At 30.8% G+C, this 20,681-nt stretch overlaps 2 protein-coding genes across 18 annotated transcripts; both read left to right on the top strand.

The window, feature by feature from the left end:
* Positions 1–313: 313 nt before the first annotated feature.
* LOC118042950 (UPF0481 protein At3g47200) lies at positions 314–3,043 on the top strand. The gene is made up of 2 exons (XM_035050724.2): positions 314–383; positions 1,605–3,043. The coding sequence occupies exon 2, from the start codon at positions 1,645–1,647 to the stop codon at positions 2,767–2,769; it is 1,125 nt and encodes a 374-aa protein (XP_034906615.1). The 5' UTR covers positions 314–383; positions 1,605–1,644; the 3' UTR covers positions 2,770–3,043.
* A 4,977-nt stretch (positions 3,044–8,020) lies between these two features.
* Positions 8,021–13,196, top strand: LOC118042952 (uncharacterized). 17 transcript variants are annotated; one of them, XR_012168369.1, is made up of 8 exons: positions 8,021–8,209; positions 8,307–8,491; positions 8,752–9,162; positions 9,525–9,653; positions 10,550–10,631; positions 11,228–11,369; positions 12,238–12,321; positions 12,649–13,196. XR_012168369.1 is itself a non-coding variant. In XM_073405678.1 (8 exons), the coding sequence occupies exons 3-7, from the start codon at positions 9,076–9,078 to the stop codon at positions 12,702–12,704; spliced, it is 438 nt and encodes a 145-aa protein (XP_073261779.1). In that variant the 5' UTR covers positions 8,021–8,209; positions 8,307–8,491; positions 8,752–9,075; the 3' UTR covers positions 12,705–12,730; positions 12,811–13,196. The 17 variants fall into 17 exon arrangements, 9 of the variants coding, with proteins under 9 accessions (XP_073261779.1, XP_073261784.1, XP_034906619.1 ...); XR_012168365.1 differs by lacking the exon at positions 12,238–12,321 and having other exon boundaries at positions 10,543–10,631; positions 12,649–12,730; positions 12,811–13,196; XR_012168366.1 differs by having other exon boundaries at positions 10,543–10,631; positions 12,811–13,196.
* Positions 13,197–20,681: the final 7,485 nt, after the last annotated feature.

The following is a 20,681-nucleotide window of genomic DNA, read 5'->3' as shown; positions in this document are numbered from 1 at the left end:
AAAAGTTGGTTTTTATAAATAACTTGGGATAATAATAATAATAATAATAATAATAATAATAATAAGTTAAAATAATCTTAAGTTAAAAATACGCCTTGATGAAAATGATTTGAATCAATTTTTTGAAGAAGAGAAGCAGTATAAGAAGAATCTACAAATTAAAAGTTAAAAAAAGAAATTAAATCAATTTGCGAAATTGATACAAAACAGAATCTAATACACATGCCTCTTTATTATTGTGATTTTCAATTACCGGTCCTTGCATATATATTTGGCGCAACCATTTGGCTTTGTGTGTGAGAGAGAGAGAGAGAGAATATAGGAAAAGAGGCTCGCTGCTTGGAAACATATATATAGAGATACAGTCGTCTGATCTCCCTCAGGTCAGCACTAACTTGTTTTGTTCTCTGAAATGTCTAGTTTTTTGAGATTTCACGTTTTGGAATTGTTTTAAGTTTTTTCAATATATGTATAAACATTCCAAGCTGACTTCATCTTTCTTTCTTTTTTTTAGATAATGCCAACATCATTTTCAATTCAATAACGAAACACAAATATCAAGTTAGCTTTTAGTTAACCCATTTTAATAAAAAAACTTAATTTATAAGAGACATAAATTATAATTAATAGATATTAGGATTGAGCATCGTTCAATAAAACCTAAATTATCCAAACCAATAGGGTTAAAAAATTAGATAATGTAGTTTACCAGAATTACTCGACTTGTTTGATTGATTATCAAGATTTTGGGTAAAAAAAAAAGAATAAGAAATAAAAAAAAAACAATCAGAAAATGACAATTTTCTATTCAAATTACCTAGATGCTAGCCCTTGGTAGATTTTAAAAGGTGAGGTAATGTGTTAAGATGAGAGGGATGGAGGGAGGAGTGAAATAGAGTGTAGGAGACAGAGGAAAAGAGAATTAGTTGGAATTAAAAGAGATTGAGTTAGAGCAGAAGAGGTGGATATGAAGAAAAGTTGTATGTTTAAGTGATAAAAAGAGAGAAAAGAATGAGTTACATTGAGGGGGATATATAGAGAAGAAGAAAATGAGTTAGTGGAAGAGAGGTAGCAAAAAGAAGAAGAAAAAAGAGTTATTGGTGAAAGATATAGAGTCGTCAAAAAAGACATGAAAGTTGAGTTATATGTAGAATATAAAGATTATTGATAGATTGTAAATGAGAAAAAAAAAATGTATGGGCAACAATGGAGCCATAAGGAGTCCTTTAAAATGTTAAGACATCTCTGGTTTAAATTTTATTTTTTGTATTTTTAACTCACATGCAATTGATGACGAGTTCTTCTCAATGGTTTGGTTATTAGGAGTAGTTGTTCACCAATTGATGGCGTCCAAAAGTTTGCGCGCAATATATGTAAATTTAACTAAAAAAGATGTAACTTGAAATTTTAAAATTTTAAATTTTTGTGATTGGTGCTACTAAATTCAGGAACATAAAATGTCATGAATAAAAAAGTGCCTTGATTTTGTGAAATAACACAGAAATTACTATATTAGTACATATATCTCAAAAAATAAAAATTCAAAATTGAGCTATATATACCCCCCTTCCATTCATTCTTGGTTTCTTTCACTGAACCTGCAGACCGGAAATAGTTAAACTCAGTACTGCATGTGCTTCAAGAATGAATAACGAATTTGAAGAAGCAAGAGCATCAAATTGGGAAGATTATGATATGACTAGAGATATTGTGACACGGCTTAACAGTATGGTGGATTCGTGCGCACCTCAACAGGGCCTGTTTAAGTGCTGTATCTACGAGGTGCCCAATTTGCTTAGAAACGTAAAACCGGAAGCCTACACTCCACAACTGATTTCAATAGGTCCTCTTCACCACGACGATGCCAAACTAGAGATCATGCAGAGGAAGAAATTGATATGTTTTAGAGAGTTTAAAGGGAATGGGATGAGTGACGAGAGAATTATGGATCTTGTGAACATCATTCGGAATGAAGAAAAGAATATCCGACAATATTATTCAAAGAACTTCGACAAAATTGAGAGCAGGGAGTTCATAGAGATGATCCTGCTGGATGCCGTCTTCATTATTGAGTTTTTAAAGGAGTCATATGGTTTTCGAGGTCGTCCTAAGAATTTAGAGCCTTGGATGATGTCCGACATAGAAGAAGACTTGAAGCTACTTGAAAACCAACTACCTTTCTTCAGTATAGATGAAATATATGACGAGGTCATTAGCGCTCGCCAAGAGTTTCCAAGGATTCCTTTTCTTCGTCTTGCTACCTTACATTTTGGAAAGTATGCGTTTTCAGATTTAATGCGGGCAAACAACGACCCGAAAGTAAAGGGAAGCAGGCACTTCACTGATTTACTTAGGAATTTAATGCTGAATGGAGTCATTGAGAGAAGTTTTACTTTTGATAATATCAAGCTGAAATATAGCGCCGTCATGCTTCGCAAGGCAGGAGTGAGTTTTCGGGTCGTCAAAGAGGAATGCTTGCTTAACATAAGATTTGAGAAAGGAGTGTTGGAAATACCACGCTTGGAAGTTGATTACAGCTTCGAACGTTTTGTACGAAATATCATGGCCTTGGAGCAGTGCTACAAACCGTTTAAAGCTTACATATGCAGTTACATTAAGTTTCTGGACCATCTTATCAACAGTGCAGAAGACGTGGATTTGCTAGTTGAAAAGGGAATCATTCTCCACTGGCTAGGTGACGATGCCGCACTTTCAACGAAAATATTGGAGACACTTCCGCTTATTATGATGATATCTGTGAGAATATGAATCTCCACTATGAGAATCCCTGGAACCGTTTGAAGGCAACCTTGGGACTTGTATATTTCCCCCATGTTTGGAGAGGTACGGCAACTGTTGCAGCAGCTATCCTCCTGATCCTCACTTTGATACAGACTATCACTTCCGTAAAATCGGTATTCTAGGATTTTATCTTGCTTAGTTTTATTATCCCTTCGTAATGATGGGCTGGACTGTTACTGTTTAGATTGCCGTTTCATTTTGGGTTTGTGTAGTTCTGAACTAATAACATCGTATCAAATTCTTGTTGTATTGTTCTAAGACCCGTTTATTTGTTGAAAAGTAATTTTTTTTTAATAGTAAATTTAACAGAAAATAAATTCTGGAAAAGTATTTTTCGATATTTGGTAGTATAATGAAAAATAAATTGGAAAATTATTTGGTAGTATTTTCCAGTGTTTGGTTATGTCATAGAAAATGAACTGGAAAAAATGAGTTATTGTTTTTGTGTTATAATCTTGATTTTTAAAATTATTATTCAAATTATTTTTAAGTATTTCTAAATGATTTTAATATATTGATATTACAAAATAAAAAAAAATAAAAATATATTATTTTAATATAATTACAATTCAAAAAAAAATACGATAAAAACATCGAGATAATAATAACACTAAAATAAACTCATAGTGAAATGTAATTTTTAATCAATGAACAAAGTCAATAGGTATGTGCACATCTGAATTTCTTATTTCGAGGGTGTTTGAGGTGTTTCAACTCGATTTGTTTTCAAAAAAATTATTTTAAATTAATTTTTTGTGATATTGGATTGTTTTGATATGTTAATATCAAAAATAATTTTTTTAAAAAAATAATATTATAATATATTTTTAAATTAAAAATACTTTAAAAAGCATCTGCTTCACTATCTCAAACACCCCCTTCCTTGTTGTAGTAACTTTTGCTCAATGAGAAAATTACTTTTTGCAAACTTGTTAAAAGACATAAAAGCATAATTATTAATATTCACTTCCAGATTGATTTGATATCCAATTATCCAAGTTTAGATTTGAGCGAGATTTATTTTGAAATTAAATTAAAAATTAACCCAATTAAACTCAAATAAAATTTAAATTGTTAAACTTAAAAAAATTGATTTTAATTTTTTTTGTTCAATATAATATAATTAATATTATTTCATTAATAAATTAATTTAAATTAATCTATCAAACTATAACTTGGACCTTGAACCCGACCCTATAACCATGCATGAAAGAACATGGATAAAAAATTAGCTTCACTTACCCACAACTTGATCTTGAACCTGGCCTTATAGCCATGCATGAAAGAACATCGTTATGTCATGGAAAATGAGCTAGAAAATAACTTATTAATATTTTATTTTTCTCAAATTTATTAAAATAATGAGGAACAAATCTTACAAATTAAAAAGTTGAATGAGAATAAAATTGAAAAAAAATATAATTTCATAAATTATCTCAAATAAAATAAATAATAATCAAAATAATAGAGATCAAATCTAAAAAATAAAAAAATTGAAAGATGAAGAAATTAAAATAATAATAATTAACATTTCATAAATTATTTCAAATAAAATAAGTAACAATCAAAAGAATGAGGACCAAATTTGATAGATAAAAAACTTTAATTAAAATATGATAAGGGAAAATCAAATAGCAATTATAAAAATGAGGACTAAAGTTAATATAAAAATTAAATTCTAAGGGATGAAATTGAAAAAAAAATATTCAAAATAAAAATAATATATATATATATATATATAGAGAGAGAGAGAGAGAGAGAGAGAGCAATCAAAAGTTTAAGGATCAAATTTGATATAATCAACAAATAATATGACATTTCTAAATTTTTCACAACTTCCGGAAAGTGTTTTCTGCCCAAAATAAAAGGAAAACATTTTCCTGAAAACCAAGCCAAATTTTCCTTTAATTGAAAAGTGTTTTTCGTTGACCAACTTTCCTAATGACAAACAAATACAGGAAAGTTTGGAAAGTGGTTTCCCGAAAACTACTTTCTGGAAAACAAACACAGCCTAAAATTGAGTTTGTACTTGTTTCCTCTCAAAATTCTCTTCTTTTAAGATCATCTTCAGATTAAACGAAGCTGAATAATTAACGCATGATCTCGATTTCAATATCCCCAATTCACCAACAATGAATTTATCATGTTTTATACACTATTGATCACTTTTTCTCTTGTTTAATACCTGGGTATTTTTTTATTATTATTAATGTGTGTGTCTGAGCACAACACAGAATCTAGCTAATTAAACTTCATTTGCTGCAAAAAGTGAATTGCTCACGTTCTGCATGCAAATAAAGGTGAACAAATAAAAAGCGGCAGAGGAGGGGAGAAAGCGTCTGGTTTTGGTTTTAACAGAGCACGTGGGGAGGGAGAGAGGAAGAAACAAGGAAGAAAAAACAAAAACTTCTCTTCCCCTGTTGCATGTCCAGGGGAAGAAGAAGGAGAAACAATGTTATTTAAAAATGACACTATTTTGTATTTTTTTTTTTTGAAAAAGCATGAAACGACGTTGTTTTGCCTAAAATGCGTTGTTTCATTTAAATGGAAACCAGCTCCAAAGTGTGTCAGTTTTCAAGTCAGTCCTTCAATTTGCACACTTTTCAGTTTGGTCCTTGGTTTTGGATTTCTTTAATCAAGTCCCTAATTGGCTATCAAACTTCTATATTTATGTAATTAAGACCTTGATTTGACCAAATCAACTCTAAAAAATTATAATTTGACCCTAGCAATTTAATTTCTTCTAATTAAAACTCAAATTGACTTCAAAATTAATTTTTCATGCAATCAAACCCTCAATAAATTTAATTAAACCTTCAATAAATTCAATTGAGTGCATAAACATCTAATTTTAGACTTTTCCTCCTCAAATCAAATTTTCTTCATCAACAGGGCTCTCATCAGTCAACGATATACTGTCAAATTTCAATCTTTGTATTTTTGAACATCCTCAATCAATTTTTGACCATTTTCTAGGCGTTTTGACATCCTCTTTTCACTACTATTATTTTTTGATATTTTTTTTATTTAATTTTTTTTATTTTCTCTTTTCTAGACCCAAAATGGGGTACAACAAACTGAATGATATTTAGTTTTTTTTTAATATTATTAAATTAAGTAATAACTTTATTATGTTCTGCTAGACGTAGGGTGTTTGGCATTGAGGTTCAACCTGCTTTTGGAAAAAATTCAAAAAAAAAAAATTTTTGTTGCTAAAATTGAGTGCGGTTTGTACTTTTTAGATCGTTTTGATGTGCTGATATCAAAAATAATTTTTAAAAAATAAAAAAAACATTATTGGCATGCTTTTCGGCACGAAAAACTATTTGAAAAGCAACTGCTACCACACTCCCAAACACCCTGGTACATTATGAGCCCTGCTCTCTCTACGTTGCTTTCCAGCTGAGTCTGCGTGGTGGCCAAAAGGAGTGACCCTGCGTCGTGCAGTCGGTGCTCAACAAAGCATGAGGCTGGTGGGGGTATGTGTGCATAGTGAAGCAGTAGATAAGGCAGTGAAGGAGATAATGCCAGGTGAGAAAGCAGAGGAAACGAGGAGTAGAGCAAATAGTTTTGGGGATATGGCAAGGAAAGCTGTTGAAGATGGAGGCTCATCTTACGATGATTCTAGTCCGGTGGATTTTACGAGTGATATAGGGAGACGATCTGTAATTCATCCATCTGTTCTTAAAATGTCTCATCCACCAAGAATACTATCCTGGATGGCAAATGGAATTGGTAGCAGTCTTGATGCTCTCTTCCTGAACAGATTGAATCACGGCGGGCCGAGCATCGGCGGAGTCTGTACTCCTCCGCTGTAAAATACATAATATGTGCTCAGAGAATGATGATCTTGCTCCTTATCTAGACATTTGCAATCTCGGAGTTTTTGCGTTCATTTTACTCTTTCCCGCCCCTTATCTTGGAGTTTTTGCTCTTTTTGCAAATTATTTCCTAGCTCAAAAGGGATTCTACTTGCTTGAAAATAATACTAATCAAATCAATTTAGAACTCAGAACTCCTCAAGTGAGAGACCAAGTTCTTCGAGGTTGAGTTGTTGTCTCCAAGGCTATTTCTGTCACATATAAAGCCTTTTAAATCTCGACTCTTCTTCTCCTTTTCCTTATGGGAAACTCTCTTTGTCCAGTTGCCACAAGAACACTGCCTCTGTTTTCTAGCTTATAGAAAATGGAGTTCGATGGTGGTTTTATCTTGTAAATAATTATGATTTGTGAGTGTTTTTATTCTAATTGACTTATAGTTTTTAAATAGATTAACAGATGTTTCGGAGTTAACAATAAGTTTATTGAGATTTTTATAATGTTTTCAAAAATATATTTAGATAAAAATATATTAAAACTTAGTATTTTAAGATACAAAAACTTTGATAATGAAAAATATGGTTATAGTATACTTTAGACATAATTTTCAAATCTGACCAAGAATCTTACCCAAAAAAAGGTATTGGACATTGGTTCCTAAGTTAACTCATGGGTTAATAAATTATTTTTTAATTATTTTTATTAAAACAACACCATTTTATTTTTTAAAAAAATTATTCTTGATATTAATCTAGTCATGTCTATATTAGGCATGAGCAAATCAATTAATTCAGGTTAATATCTTTTTATAATTCAACTTAAAACTCAAATTAATTTGAGCTCTCAAATATTAATTTTTTCGGATTAACTTGCTAAGATAAGCTATATTTAACAAATGTATTTTTAAAACATCCTATGAAAATAAAAGATACAAACTAAATTCATTGAGTGCTTGCTTTGTGGTAATAATTCTTTTTTAAAATATTTTTTACTTAAAAATATATTAAAATAAATTTTTTTATTATTTTTTAAAATTTTAATTTTAATATCAGCATATCAAAATAATTTAAAAATATAAAAAACTTAATTAAAAATTTAAATTTTAAGCAAACAATATTCTAATCACAATATCAAACACATTCTAATCTCAAAATATGTTTGGCAAATTAAAAATATGTTTAGTACCAGTTCACTATTGTTTTATAAAATTTTAATTTTTTTTTAAATTAATATATTTTTTATTTTTTTATATGTTAATATTAAAAGTAAATTTTAAAAATTAAAAATATATATTATTTTAATATATTTTAAAATAAATAAAAAACATTTTAAAAAATAATAACCCAAAATTGATTTGATTGCAATTTGAAATGAAAACGAGGCAAAAATGTCACGTGCGATCCAGTTTATGTGACAGAGAAAATGGAGAGAGATTGCGAGACAGCATTGGAGACCTGCTAAAATTCACTCTTGAATCCCACGTTAAACAAACGCTAGAATTCAATCTGGGACTCTCCAAAGAGTTCTGCATTGACCTCCTAGAAGAAGACCCAAATGACATGTCATGTCATGTAACTCTCCAGCAACGGGTAATGAAAAACCGTATAAAAAAGTTTTCTGTTTTTTTTTTTCAATTATTTGATTAAAGATTTGATTTTTATGCATAAATAATTGAATGGACTGCAGATTCTTTCGATGGGGTCGCTCAATATCCTTTGTATAAGCGTTTAGCTTTGTATCATTCTGTAAAGTGTGGTGCTTTATGGAGAACTCATGTGAAGATGATGTTTTGTGATGAAGATAGTAACTTGAAGTAGAAATAAGAGAATTGGAATCAGTTGATTAAAGAAAAGGGACTTGAATTGATAAATGTAAGCATTTTCTGTTGGTTATTGAGTGTTTTTAATTAATATTGATTGGTGATTTACGGGTTTTTCTTTGTCGGGTTTTGGAGGGTGTATTTTGTGAAATTCATGTTCAAGAACCTTACTTTTCACTCTTGAAAGGTGTTGTTTTTGTTTCTTTGATATTTGGTTTTTCCATGTTTTTTAGTTTTCATTTTTTTAATATATTATCTGCTGTTTATGTGGTTCAAGACATTTTCTTTTGTAACCTGGGGTTGTGTGTGTAGATGGGAGCAAAACAGTCGAAGGAAGGTGTGCTACTGGTGATTACATAATGTAGATGGTTTGCCATATGCTTCAAGTACATCATCATGAATATTTGCAAGTTTATGATTGTGCAACCTTTGAAGAACTCTCTGCAAGAAAGTGGATGAATGTCTTTATTTTCTTATATATTTTTGTAGCTTATATTCAGTTTGTTTTGCTATAGAATTGGGCTGGGAGATGTGATACTCATAAACAAAACTGTGGCGAGTTGAGCCCGCATTGTCGAGATATATTCATTCATTTATATTTTCAGTATGTGCTATATACTTTTATCTGTTTCCTGAATGTTCACAGATATGCTTCATTTTTTAAGATGTTGCAAGCTGAGAGTCTCGAGAAAGTCATTCCTGGAGTTAAAACTGTTGAAGAAGGTAAACCTAGTTCTGTGTTGATGTTTATGCGTTGCTGTCGAAATGATGTTCTCAGTTGAGACATAGCGAGGATGACTTGCTAGAATAAGCTGTCATACCTCGTAACTGCCTATAATGCTGGGAAAATCCAAGATTTTAGTTTGGCTAGTTAGGGATAAGGAGTAGGCTTTCTGTTATTTGTGCATAATAGTTACTGGGTTGTAAACTTCTAAATATTTCGGTTTGCATTTGTGCAAGAATCTTTACACTCCTTGCTGCCAGAAATCATTTTAAATCTGTATTGTTTGAAATGAGAGACTTGTTGAAAAAATTGTTACTGGTGATTGCGTTCTTGAATTTATAAGGTCTGAATTGTATAACAGGGCAAACCAGGTGTCAAGATTTATAGGAAATTATATGCAGAAGAAAAGGAAGTGTCTAATGGTGTCCTGGCAATCTGTGTTTCAAAACTGGCTGCCCAGCCATACCTTTCTCTGGCAAGCATACTGTTTGTGAGTTCTTCCTGACCCTTTTGATTCCTATGTTTCATGTGTGGGACTTAAGTTTAATTTTATAATGGAGATCTTTGGGATACAGATGTGACATGATATTTATCATGTGGATCATGTTTTGAAATAGTCATACCTGTAAAATGGCTTTTAGAGTTGAAAGTTCTGGTTATTTTGGTGTCTCTACTGCGGGGATTGAGTTATGGAGGTGTTCAAAGTCAACTGGGTACTGCGGGTACTGATTGAACAGTTTCTAATGCCCTAACTATTCCAAGATCGACACTTCTCTCATCCTTCATTTTTCCATATAATCTGAATGTAAGATCATGGTACATAATGAATTGTTTCATGCCGTAAGCTATCTCAAGAGATTTTTTTTTAGCTTTTTCTGGGCCCTATGATAAGAAATTGGGTTGCATTGAATTGATCTGTTCAAAATTTGGATTCAATAGAAACTCATAGTAGAGAAAGCTCATAGGAGAATTTACTTATCTATTAAAATGCAAACAATGAATATTCTAGGGAGAGCAATCATCTACCTTGCTTTTTCTTAATATCTGATATGTTAATCTATTTATCTTGTTCCAATTTAGTCATCCGTGAGAGAATTATTTTGTACAAAGGGAACAATTTCTTGCTTGCTGGACTTAATATTCATGTTGCCTTTAGACCCCTCAAGTAGTGGCAACCAAGGTTGATTTTCAGCATTCTTTGTGGGTACATTTCCTAACGTTTTTTTCCTTTTTGTTAAACTGTCAAGGAAGCAGCTGTCTTCTCAGTTCATTATATGTTTGAGCAGGTTTATGCATGCCAATTGTAGAATTGTTTCAAGCTTGATTTTGTAAATATATTGTGGCTCATGATTCTAAGGTTTTTTATTTATTGGCTTGAGATCAAAGGCAGTGCCTTGGCGAAGCATGCTGAAAGGAGCAGCGATAGATTTCAGTCCACTAACCGCTTGGGGCGTTCTTGGTGGAAGTGGTGAGTACCTTTTAGGATTTCAGTCCTTGAACTAGATTTCTTACTTCATTATTCTGTATGGAAGTTATCTTACAACTAACCGCTTTGCAAGACTTGTCATTCATTTCTAGATTTGTCAGTGACACAAACATCGCCCACTCACACTCAACGACCACTGTTACATAGATATTCACTTTCCAATTCCATTTGCAGTACTATGGTTCAATATTATAGTGGTAATCTTAGTGCTATAGCTAGGATGTTGTGTTTTAAATAAAAGCCAAAGCATAAGTTTCTCTTGAGGAAATGAAGACGAAACCTCTTTGATATGCATTTGAAAACTCTTTCTGCAAATTATAAGGTCAAAGGTTCAAACTTTTTCCAACAACCAAACATCCATAAAACTCTTGCTAAATGCGTCACTTATTATAAGAAAATGGATGTGTCTTGCAAGTTACATGGTTGTGCAGGGCTATGGTCCATTGTTAAGGAATTGAGTTTCTCATGACCAAAAAGAACACATGGACTTTTCTTTTGTTGGCCTTACCATTGCATGCTTGGTGAATATCTAATATATTATCATCACTTTTATCTTACTAAATTCTACAAAAAAATAGGCTTGCAATGTATGTCATAAATCGCTTAATAGCTGCTTCTTGCTGGCAAAACATTCATGCTGTTCCACAACACGGGGCTGTCTTTGGGATAAGGGTAGTTGATGGTTATGGAGCAGCATGTTGATCTAAGGATGGAACGAAGGTATATTTATGCTATTGTAGTGATCCTTGTAACTTCATGGATAACGTGCTAGGAAACAGAAAAACATGTACAGATGAATAAGGGTTGGCTTAGGCTTAAAACATGCTAAATTTTCAAGAAAAACATGAAAGTTATGCTAATTGAGGCCTCCTTTTTCTTGTGGATAAAAGAACAAATTCCAAAAATCTGGAGAAGACATCCAAAAGAGAAGGATAAGAGAGAGAGCACCAAAGGCAATGTATAAGGGCACCTAAATCCCATTAAGACCCTATTCTATTCTATACTGTTCTCTGTACAATATCTTGGTACCCTGCTGAGTACTCCTAATCTGAGTGCATATAACGATGGATTCCTCATGAAATCGACAGATTGGTGAATCCAATCAGCTATCAGAGTAGCTTATTGTGAGATTTGCATGGTTTGTACAAGAGAGTGGAATTAACAATTGACTTTCAGTGTTCTTAAATTGACTACTCAAAAGTGCCCATATATTATTGAAAAGCATTTTCCATCGGATTATATTATTTGAGCTGAAAATTAAAAGAAGAGATTCACAGAAATCAGTTGCTATAAGTCCCTCCACTCATTGACAAACAGTAAGGTAGGCAGTTCCACCATCTAGATTTTGTGGCACGGCCCTCCATTCCCAACTCTCTCGCAGCTGGTTTACTGGTGCTAATGGTAGTTTTAGGAAAGCATGCATATAACTGTTTCTGTTAGTGCTAAAACCTATTATTGGATTGTAAATTTTGTCCTAAAAAACGCGTCCTGTAACAATGCAAATTCTGTTGGCTTTTTGCTGACACGGAACCTGACCCTGTTATCAATGCCCAAGTTTCAACTCACCCATTGTGTTTGTTCATTTCAGTTCATTTCACTCAAAGAAATGGAAGCATTAGTTTGCTTGAGGGGGCATTTCGACTGGCATCCTTGAACTATATACTGTCTCATAGTAATGCCTTAGCCCTACCCTCGCTTTCCTTTTGTGTCATTTCAGTTTATAGGATTTCTTGAACTACTCATGGAAGATGGTCACTTAAAGGGATTGAAGCATAGTTTGTGTGAGGGGGCATTCCTAGTGGTGTCCTTGATCTGTAAAATTGTCATCATGATAGCAACTTGAATACAAAGTTTTCAAAGAAATGATATCTTAATAGCAGTGCTCAATTCCATCTCATGATACTGACTGGGACTTTAGAGATCACTGATCTTTATTGATGTTCAATCTCTGCTTGATTTAAAACTTGAATAGAAATTATTTCTGAGCTTGGCTGGTCAGGGGCAATAATCGTTATGGCACTAGCATTGGTTTGGTGGTATCTATGCACATCTTGATGTATCGTATGGGAAAGATATCATAGGTTTGCAATCATTCCTTAAGTAGCTATCACTCGGTAACATGTCCTGCCTCGTACTCACATGTTCTTTGTTTATGTGACAGATGTATTTATATTAAGGTCGAGAAGCAACCTATATAGAGTGTGACATGTCACGGTACAGGTTATTCAGGCAACCTGGAAGAATTTTTGAAAATTTTGATTGATGATGGCACCAAGATTGCATCAATATTATCTCAAGGCAGTAGCAGATCAAGGGCTGATTGCAGTCGGCAAGTGCTTGTGCATATTACAACTGTTAAATGAACCATCCTTGTCAACCCCTCCCTCCATTAACATTTAGTATATGTAATTATCTTGGGGACAGTTGATGTTAACATTTTTAAGGATTCTCAAAAGCATGCAACATACACCGGCTAAGGACAATTTATGTTTTCCCCTCACTTTGTTACTTCTCTCTAATTATCAGAATGGTCGTGCAGTTTGGATTTATTGCTTTAGTACTGTTGATACTTGAAGTTCTTCTATTGTCATTCTATTAACCCCATATGTCTCCTGGTCTAGCATGAATGTCACTCAGTTTCTCATAAACACCGTTGGTGTCATGGTTCCATCAATTTCCTTTAGAATAAGGTTGATGTGGTTAAATCTCTGTGTGTTTGTAAGTGGTGTTCGTCCTCTTGTTTAAACTTAAATGCGTAGTTGCTACAAGATTTCTAAAAGATACAGAATAATGAGAGCTGCATGGAGAAGATTGCAAACACAAATACTAGGGTTTCATTGATCTGACACTGATGTTACACTCCTGTTTTAGGTGCTTTAGGTGGTCTATCGTCGGTCAGTCTCTCCCCGGTCATTGTCGATGTTGAAGCAAATTACAGTTTACTTTTAGCAGCACTATCTCCAAATTGATCTGCTCTATCGTTTAGTTTCTGCAGATAAAAACAATTCAGAAAAACAACTGGTTGCTTTAACATAAAACTTTTGATATTGTCCAGAGAACTTTCTGCATTTGCAGATGATAAATAACTGAACAGCTTTCGGCGATGCTTTTGTAGTTACCTCTTTGCACGTTAAGCTCCTTTTCTTCTTTTTCAGTGGGAAGCCTAGAAATGCTGCAAGAGCTGTGGAAATCTGATGCTTGTCAAGATAGAATCAGCTGGTAGGGCTTTGTGGTGGCTTTTTTTTCTCTTGAAATAAGATAACAAGACCATCTTCTTCCCAGTTACCTCATTGTGCACTGTTATTATAACCTTTAATCGCTTGTTTTTCTTTTGATTCAAGCGGGAGGCTTGATGAGTCTTAGGCAATACAATGGGATGGCTATCTCCAAGGATCCCATATCTCCTCTCCGAGGTGGCTTTTTATTTCGGTTTGTTTTTCATCGTATTATCATAATCTCAGACAGATACCTTAATATAAATTTTTTAAAAGGTACAGAATAATTGGAGGGTCCAAGTTTTTGCCCTCATTGATGCATGTTCTACACGAGTCTCAAACATGATTAATTATGTATTTTTTTTTTATTTAAATAGCTTGAATGGATAAGTTTTTTCTTCTTGTCGTTGAAAACTCATAACGAATTAATAGTAATTACATTACAAAAATCACAAAAATAGATACTTAAATACGTAGTTTTGATCTCGGTACATTATCAATACATGACATATATGATCATCAAGACGAAGAAAACAAGCTAAATTTACATAATAAAATTGAAATTGATGAATTAATGGAGGCATGTAACATCCTCCTACCAAAACTCTACTTTTCCTACATACATTATAAATTATCAGAACATGCCCCCTGTTGGCTCATCAGTTCTCTCATCAGACATCATAATCACTATAATTTTTTTTTTGTTAATATTGGTGTTTTGAGACAGCTTAAATATACTTTAACTAATTTTAGGAGATTTAAGGTTAATAATTATATAAATCTCCAATAACTATTATATTAATAATTAAAAAGCTTGAATTTAAAATTGAATAAATCTCTTAATCATAAATTTTTACTATTGAATTACTTACTAAATAATTAAAACCATAATTATTATTATCAATAGCGATAATGGTGATGGGCGTCCTCTTCGTCGTCATCTGTATAGATGTTGTTCCTTGAGAATCAAAATCCAGGAAGATAATTAAATAGTAATGAACGTAAGCAAAACACTAAACTCCCATCAGCACTTTAATATCCTTGGAGGAGGAGATTAATGCCTGTATGTTTGAGCTCATATGAGATTTTTAACTTTATAAAGGTTCCCTCGTACGTTTGAGGTCAGCTTTTGACTTTTGAGGACTTCTTCTTTTTTTTTTTTACTGTGTTTTTTATTTATTTATGTATTTTCTTTTTGGTTGTCTAAAGAAAGATAGTGTTTTTTTCCCTCACTTTTTTTTCTGTCAGACAAGGGGGGATACAAATTGTTAGACATGTAGAGTTGATCTTTCTGGATAAGTCAGTCAATCAATCTGAATCTGAAAGTTTATTTAGCAGTGTAATTATTATTTTTTAAAATATTTTTTTTGTTAAAATATATATTAATTATATTTTTTTATTTTTTAAAAATTATTTTTAATATCAGCATATCAAAATAATTTAAATATACTAAAAATATATTAATTTAAAATTAATACAAAATAAAAAAATCAAATTCTTTTTAAAAATATTTTTAAAACACAGAAATAAATAGATCTGGTATCTTTACAATCATCTACTAATCTCACAACCATGAAATCTACTGCTTGAATCAATGAAAAATATTTACCAAAAATATAAAATTTACTACGTCACTAGAGAGAGTGGAATGCATAGTTTTAAAACCCGGACCGGCCCGGCGGGTCGACCCGGAACCCGGCCGACCCGGGCATGGGACCGGTCCGGGTGAAGGCCAAAACCCGTTTGGGAATTGGCCCGGCCAGACCCGGTCGACCCGGCAAGACCCGGTCAACATCCAGCCCCAAACCCGTTGACTTTTATTTTTTTTTGTTTTTTTTTTGCTAAAACGACGTCGTTTTGATTTTTTAAAAAAAAATTAAATTTTTTTTTGACCCGGCCGACCCGGCGACCCGGTCAAAACCCGGAACCCGGGCCTTGGACCGGGTCGACTACCGGGCCGGGTCTTAAAACTATGGTGGAATGTGTATTGCCTTGCCCTTCATCAAATTAGCTAAGAAGAAGACTAAACTCGGGGTAAAATGGTTTTTTTCATGTAATTTATTTATTATTTTTGTTTTAAGTAGAGGTACAAGGGTTTTTTTTCATTCTTTAGAAAAGTTAAATACTTCCGTTGTCCTTCAAAAAAAATCTTTATAACGTGAAGCGTTATCTAGTGGCCTTTTTTAACAAACTCAGGTCTAATAACTATACTCTAACCCTCAAATTAGAAGTGTAGTTTTTAATTTACATAAAGTTCTTTGCAAATTGAACTTTTATGTAAGCTATGAAAAACCCACTTGCAGACAATGTGGGCTACAATATCGTGGACCACATGAATGGAATCATCATAAAATTAAATCATATATTTTTTAAGAAAAATAATAATAATAATAATAAAAACTTGAGGCAAAGTGTACAATTTCTCCAATGATTGGATGGAGAAACAGCAACCTCACCGCTGTCCTCTTGTTTAATCATTTGTATGGAATAATATGCTTTTAATTAGATATCATTTAATTTTGGTTTTATATATGCACCATTAAAACAAAGTCATTAATTAAATGTTTTTTTTAATTTAAATTCTCAAAAAAAAAAAAATCAAATTAAACTAGTATCCTAGCATTCAAGGTATATGAAGATACCACCTAAGCTCAGATTAACAAAAATGGATAAAGACAATTTATATTGATTTTGTGTTAGTTTATGTATTTTTTAATTAAAAAATACTTATTAAACCATGTTAACTGACTTGGATTCGAATATTTTCTTATTCCAAGCTTCTATATTATTGACTTATCAAACATGATCTATTAACAATTGTTTATAAAAATAATTTAACTTGTATAATTTTTTTTATATAAATATAATTTTTTACTATTGTAAAATAAAAGGAGAGCATGATTTATTCATATATTAAGTTCATTTATTATATTTTATGCTGAGTTTTCATGTCAGTCATCTCTCTATCTCTCTTTTGCTATGTTTCTTTCTTTTTGCTTTATTTCATGCCTTTTTTTCTTACGTACTTGACAGCTTTAATAAAACTTCATCAAACTTTAATGGGGTTTGCAAGCTTTACCCTATTGTCGGGTCTAATTTATTTTTTAAAGTTTCTGCTACCTAACAATATTCCTGTGTGCTGACAAGAACTTGCCTCTTTAATTAATTACTAATATGATTAATTATAAATAATATTCCACGAGCTTGGGTCATGGCCTAACACATGAATTTCAACAAAGCTGAGAAGGTTTGAATTGACATAAAACATTAAGAATTAAGAGAAGACTGTGAAAGAAAACATTTTCATGTACTTGAATGTCTTTTTTTGACTAGGGAAATTTAATGTTTAATTAATGTCTTAAGAAAAAGTGGATGATGCGCATGGTTGCTTAAATTTGTTAGTCTGATTAGTATGATGTAGAGAATATATCTTTAATATAGCTAAAAAATAAATATATATATTAATGATTTTTGTTTTTTTAGTACTTTTTAAAAGTATATTTATTTTAAAAAATATTAAATTAATAATTTTTTAGTACTTTTTGATCATTTTAATGTGTTAATTTTAAAAATAAATAAAAAAAATTATTTAAATATATTTTCAAGTATATATATATAATCTGCTAAATAGACTTAATTACCTTCACTACTAACTTTATGTGCAAATAGCACAAAATAGCCAAATTATTTATTGAACTTTTACAAGTGGAGTAATGATGGGCTGTCCTCTTAATCGATCCTCTTAATCAAATGCTGGCTTTCATGTGCCCGAAACTCACGGTCATGGAAAGTGAGGAATCAATCATAGTATTTCAATCATAGTATTTCACACTGAATGGGTGTGGGTCTTGCTTGGTTTTGAGTTTTAGAAGAGAGAGAAAGAGGGGAAATTGGCTCTGCGAAAAAGAGGAAGAAAAACCTTCTTCCCCTGTCTTTGCGCCACAGGAAAAGAAAAAAAAAATATAGAATTGTTCAAAACAGTACTCTTTTGGGTTTCTTTCTCTTTTTTTTTTTTTATATAAATAGTACATGAAACGATTTCATTTAAAAGAAAATGACGCAAAAATATGTCAAATTTTTTAATAATGAATCTGTCTTGTAAAGGAATAAACGACAACGAAGAAATGCACAATCTTTCCCTCGCACTATCAATAATGCATCTGTCCGCAGGTGAGTGTGAACCAGCTAAGGCAAAATTTTTTTTGACATTAACAAACTAAATTAAACAAAAAAAATTCATTAAAAGAAAAAAAACACAAAGAAAAAAATAAAAAAAAAAACCCATAGGCAAAAAGAAAAAAAAAAAACAAAGTCAAGTGTTTCACTGTGTGCACAACGATACATTATATGTAAAATATAAAAGAAACAAAAACGAGAAAAAAAAAAAACAAAAGTGCTACAGTGAAAAACTCACACGTTACAAAAAAACATGTAAGAAAAAAACAAAACAAAAAAAAAGGAAAAACTACTACAGAAAAAAAAAACCAAAAATAAAAAAAAATGCCACAGAAAAAATAAAAAAAATCCAAAAAAAAAAGGCTTTAACTATAGTGAATTTCCTACGCGTTTTAGTATATTACTTATATATATATATATATATATATATATATATATATATATATATATAAAATCTGCTAAATAGACTTAATTACCTCCACTACTAACTTTATGTGCAAATAGCACAAAAATAGCCAAATTATTTATTGAACTTTTACAAGTGGAGTAATGATGGGCTGTCCTCTTAATCGATCCTCTTAATCAAATGCTGGCTTTCATGTGAGGAATCAATCATAGTATTTCACGCCCATTCCGCCTGATATACCATGAATTTAAAAGTAAAATTCTCTCTCTAAAAAGTCTTGAAAGATAAACTCTTTAATAAAAAAATTAGATGAAAAAATAAATTTAAAAACGTGGTTATAATTATTTTTTTAAAAAAGTTTTTATGTTTAAATACATTAAAATAATAATTTCTCATCTAAATAAGCATTGGGGTTTAAATAACTTGTTTGAGAATATGATTGTAATTGCTTTTTAAATTATATTTTGTGTCAAAATATATCAAAATAATTTTTTTTATTTTTTAAAAATTATTTTTAAGATTAGGGCATTAAAACAATAAAAAAAACATACAAAAAATTATTTTTTAATAATAAAAACTTAGTTTTTTAAAAATGTTTAATAAAACTTAAGGATATTTTTATCATAAAAAATGTTTCCACACATTATTCATATTTTTTATCAAATAATAATAATTTTCTTATAAAAATTTATTTTTTATAGATGGCAATATAACATACATGTCAATACTAAGATATATATATATAATTATATATATAAAGTAATCTCTGATTTCAAAAAAGAAACTAATTAATATGTTAATATAATTTTTAAAAAGTAAGTTAATCCATTTTTTTAAATATTATCTAGCTGTCATGAACATAACTGCATATATATGACAGTGACTATAAATATATAAATATAAATGTCTACATAAATATGCAATGACTACAAAAATATAAAGGTGAAAATGACCTATCACCGAAAATGACTACATGACATGCACGTTTTGCCGACAATATTTTGACTAAGTTATCTTCTGACCCTCTCTTCTTTTTAGCCCTCACTCACTCAATAGATTTTTTTTTTTTTTTGAAAAAACCTGCTTTCAAAATTATTTTTTATTCAATATTTTTTTAATGTTTTTTTAATAATTTTGATATATTAATATTAAAAAAATCTGAAAAAAAATATATTATTTTAATATATTTTCAATTTGAAAAACATTACACACCATATTATCAAATATAAACTTTTATAAAAAGATAGAACAAGAGGTGGTTTTGCACGTATGTTGTATCATTGTCGTCCTTCTAGATTGGGTTTTTAGGTATCTAAAAATAACAAAGTATTTTTATCCTTTTTATAATTTAAAAGATTTAAATTTGATACCTAGTATTTTAATTATTAAGAATTCTAACTAATATTCAAAGTCATGATATATGTTTTAGGTGTACAAATTCTCTAATTAAGAGTCATATCTGAATATTATAACCTTTTATGCTTGATCTAGAACTTATTTTGGAGGGATATAACATTTTTATATTAGCTTGAAAGTTTTTAGCAGGTGAGATTTTATTTGTTTTGATTTAATTTGATAAGGAGTTTAATTCTATCCTTTCTTGATAGACTTTAACTTCTATTTGAAAGGACTTCCAATTATTTGTATTTGATTTTTTATAGGTTCTTTTACTATTTATAAACATGTGAATCATGCTTCACATGGTCCTTGACATTTTATTTGCTTACTTATGTTGATATATAGGCACACCAAAAACAGCTAGTGAAAGCTAGCTTCATCATTGAAAAAAACAATTCCTCGAAGGTTTTTATATAATAATAATAGGTTAAATTCGTTTTCCAATATATCTCTGAGCTGGCGAAGAACATGGAAGCATATGACATTGACTGAATAAAACATAAAATGCATGTAGTCAATATATAATGTGAAAGCAACAGATCACAAAAGAAAACACGAGCTGGAGATGAAAAAAACACTGAAAATACCTAAAATTGTCATTACAAGGTTACCGTTTATTTCTAACTTAAATTCAATCTAATTACTTATCATTTTTTATATCCTAATTTGTATGTTGATTATTTTGCTTTTTATAATTAACCCTAGATAAGATAATTTAGATACTAAAGAACAATAATTTCTCATTGAAATAAGCATTGGGGTCTAATAAGCATATGTTTGTGAGTGTGATTGTTTTTCAAACTGTTTTTCGTGTTAAAATGCATTAAAATAATTTTT

Source organism: Populus alba, chromosome 17 (genome assembly GCF_005239225.2).
Source record: "Populus alba chromosome 17, ASM523922v2, whole genome shotgun sequence".
In the NCBI taxonomy this organism is placed as follows: Eukaryota; Viridiplantae; Streptophyta; class Magnoliopsida; order Malpighiales; family Salicaceae; genus Populus; species Populus alba.
Note: the sequence above shows the minus strand (reverse complement) of the source record. Positions and strands in the feature narration are given on the sequence as shown.

Coding starts and splice junctions, on each gene's coding strand:
- LOC118042950 (XM_035050724.2), top strand. CDS start 1,645: ATGAATAACGAATTTGAAGAAGCAAGAGCATCAAATTGGGAAGATTAT.
- LOC118042952 (XM_073405678.1), top strand. CDS start 9,076: ATGTTCACAGATATGCTTCATTTTTTAAGATGTTGCAAGCTGAGAGTC. Junction 9,163..9,524: donor AGTTAAAACTGTTGAAGAAG/GTAAACCTAGTT, acceptor ATTGTATAACAG/GGCAAACCAGGTGTCAAGAT. Junction 9,654..10,549: donor CTCTGGCAAGCATACTGTTT/GTGAGTTCTTCC, acceptor TTGAGATCAAAG/GCAGTGCCTTGGCGAAGCAT.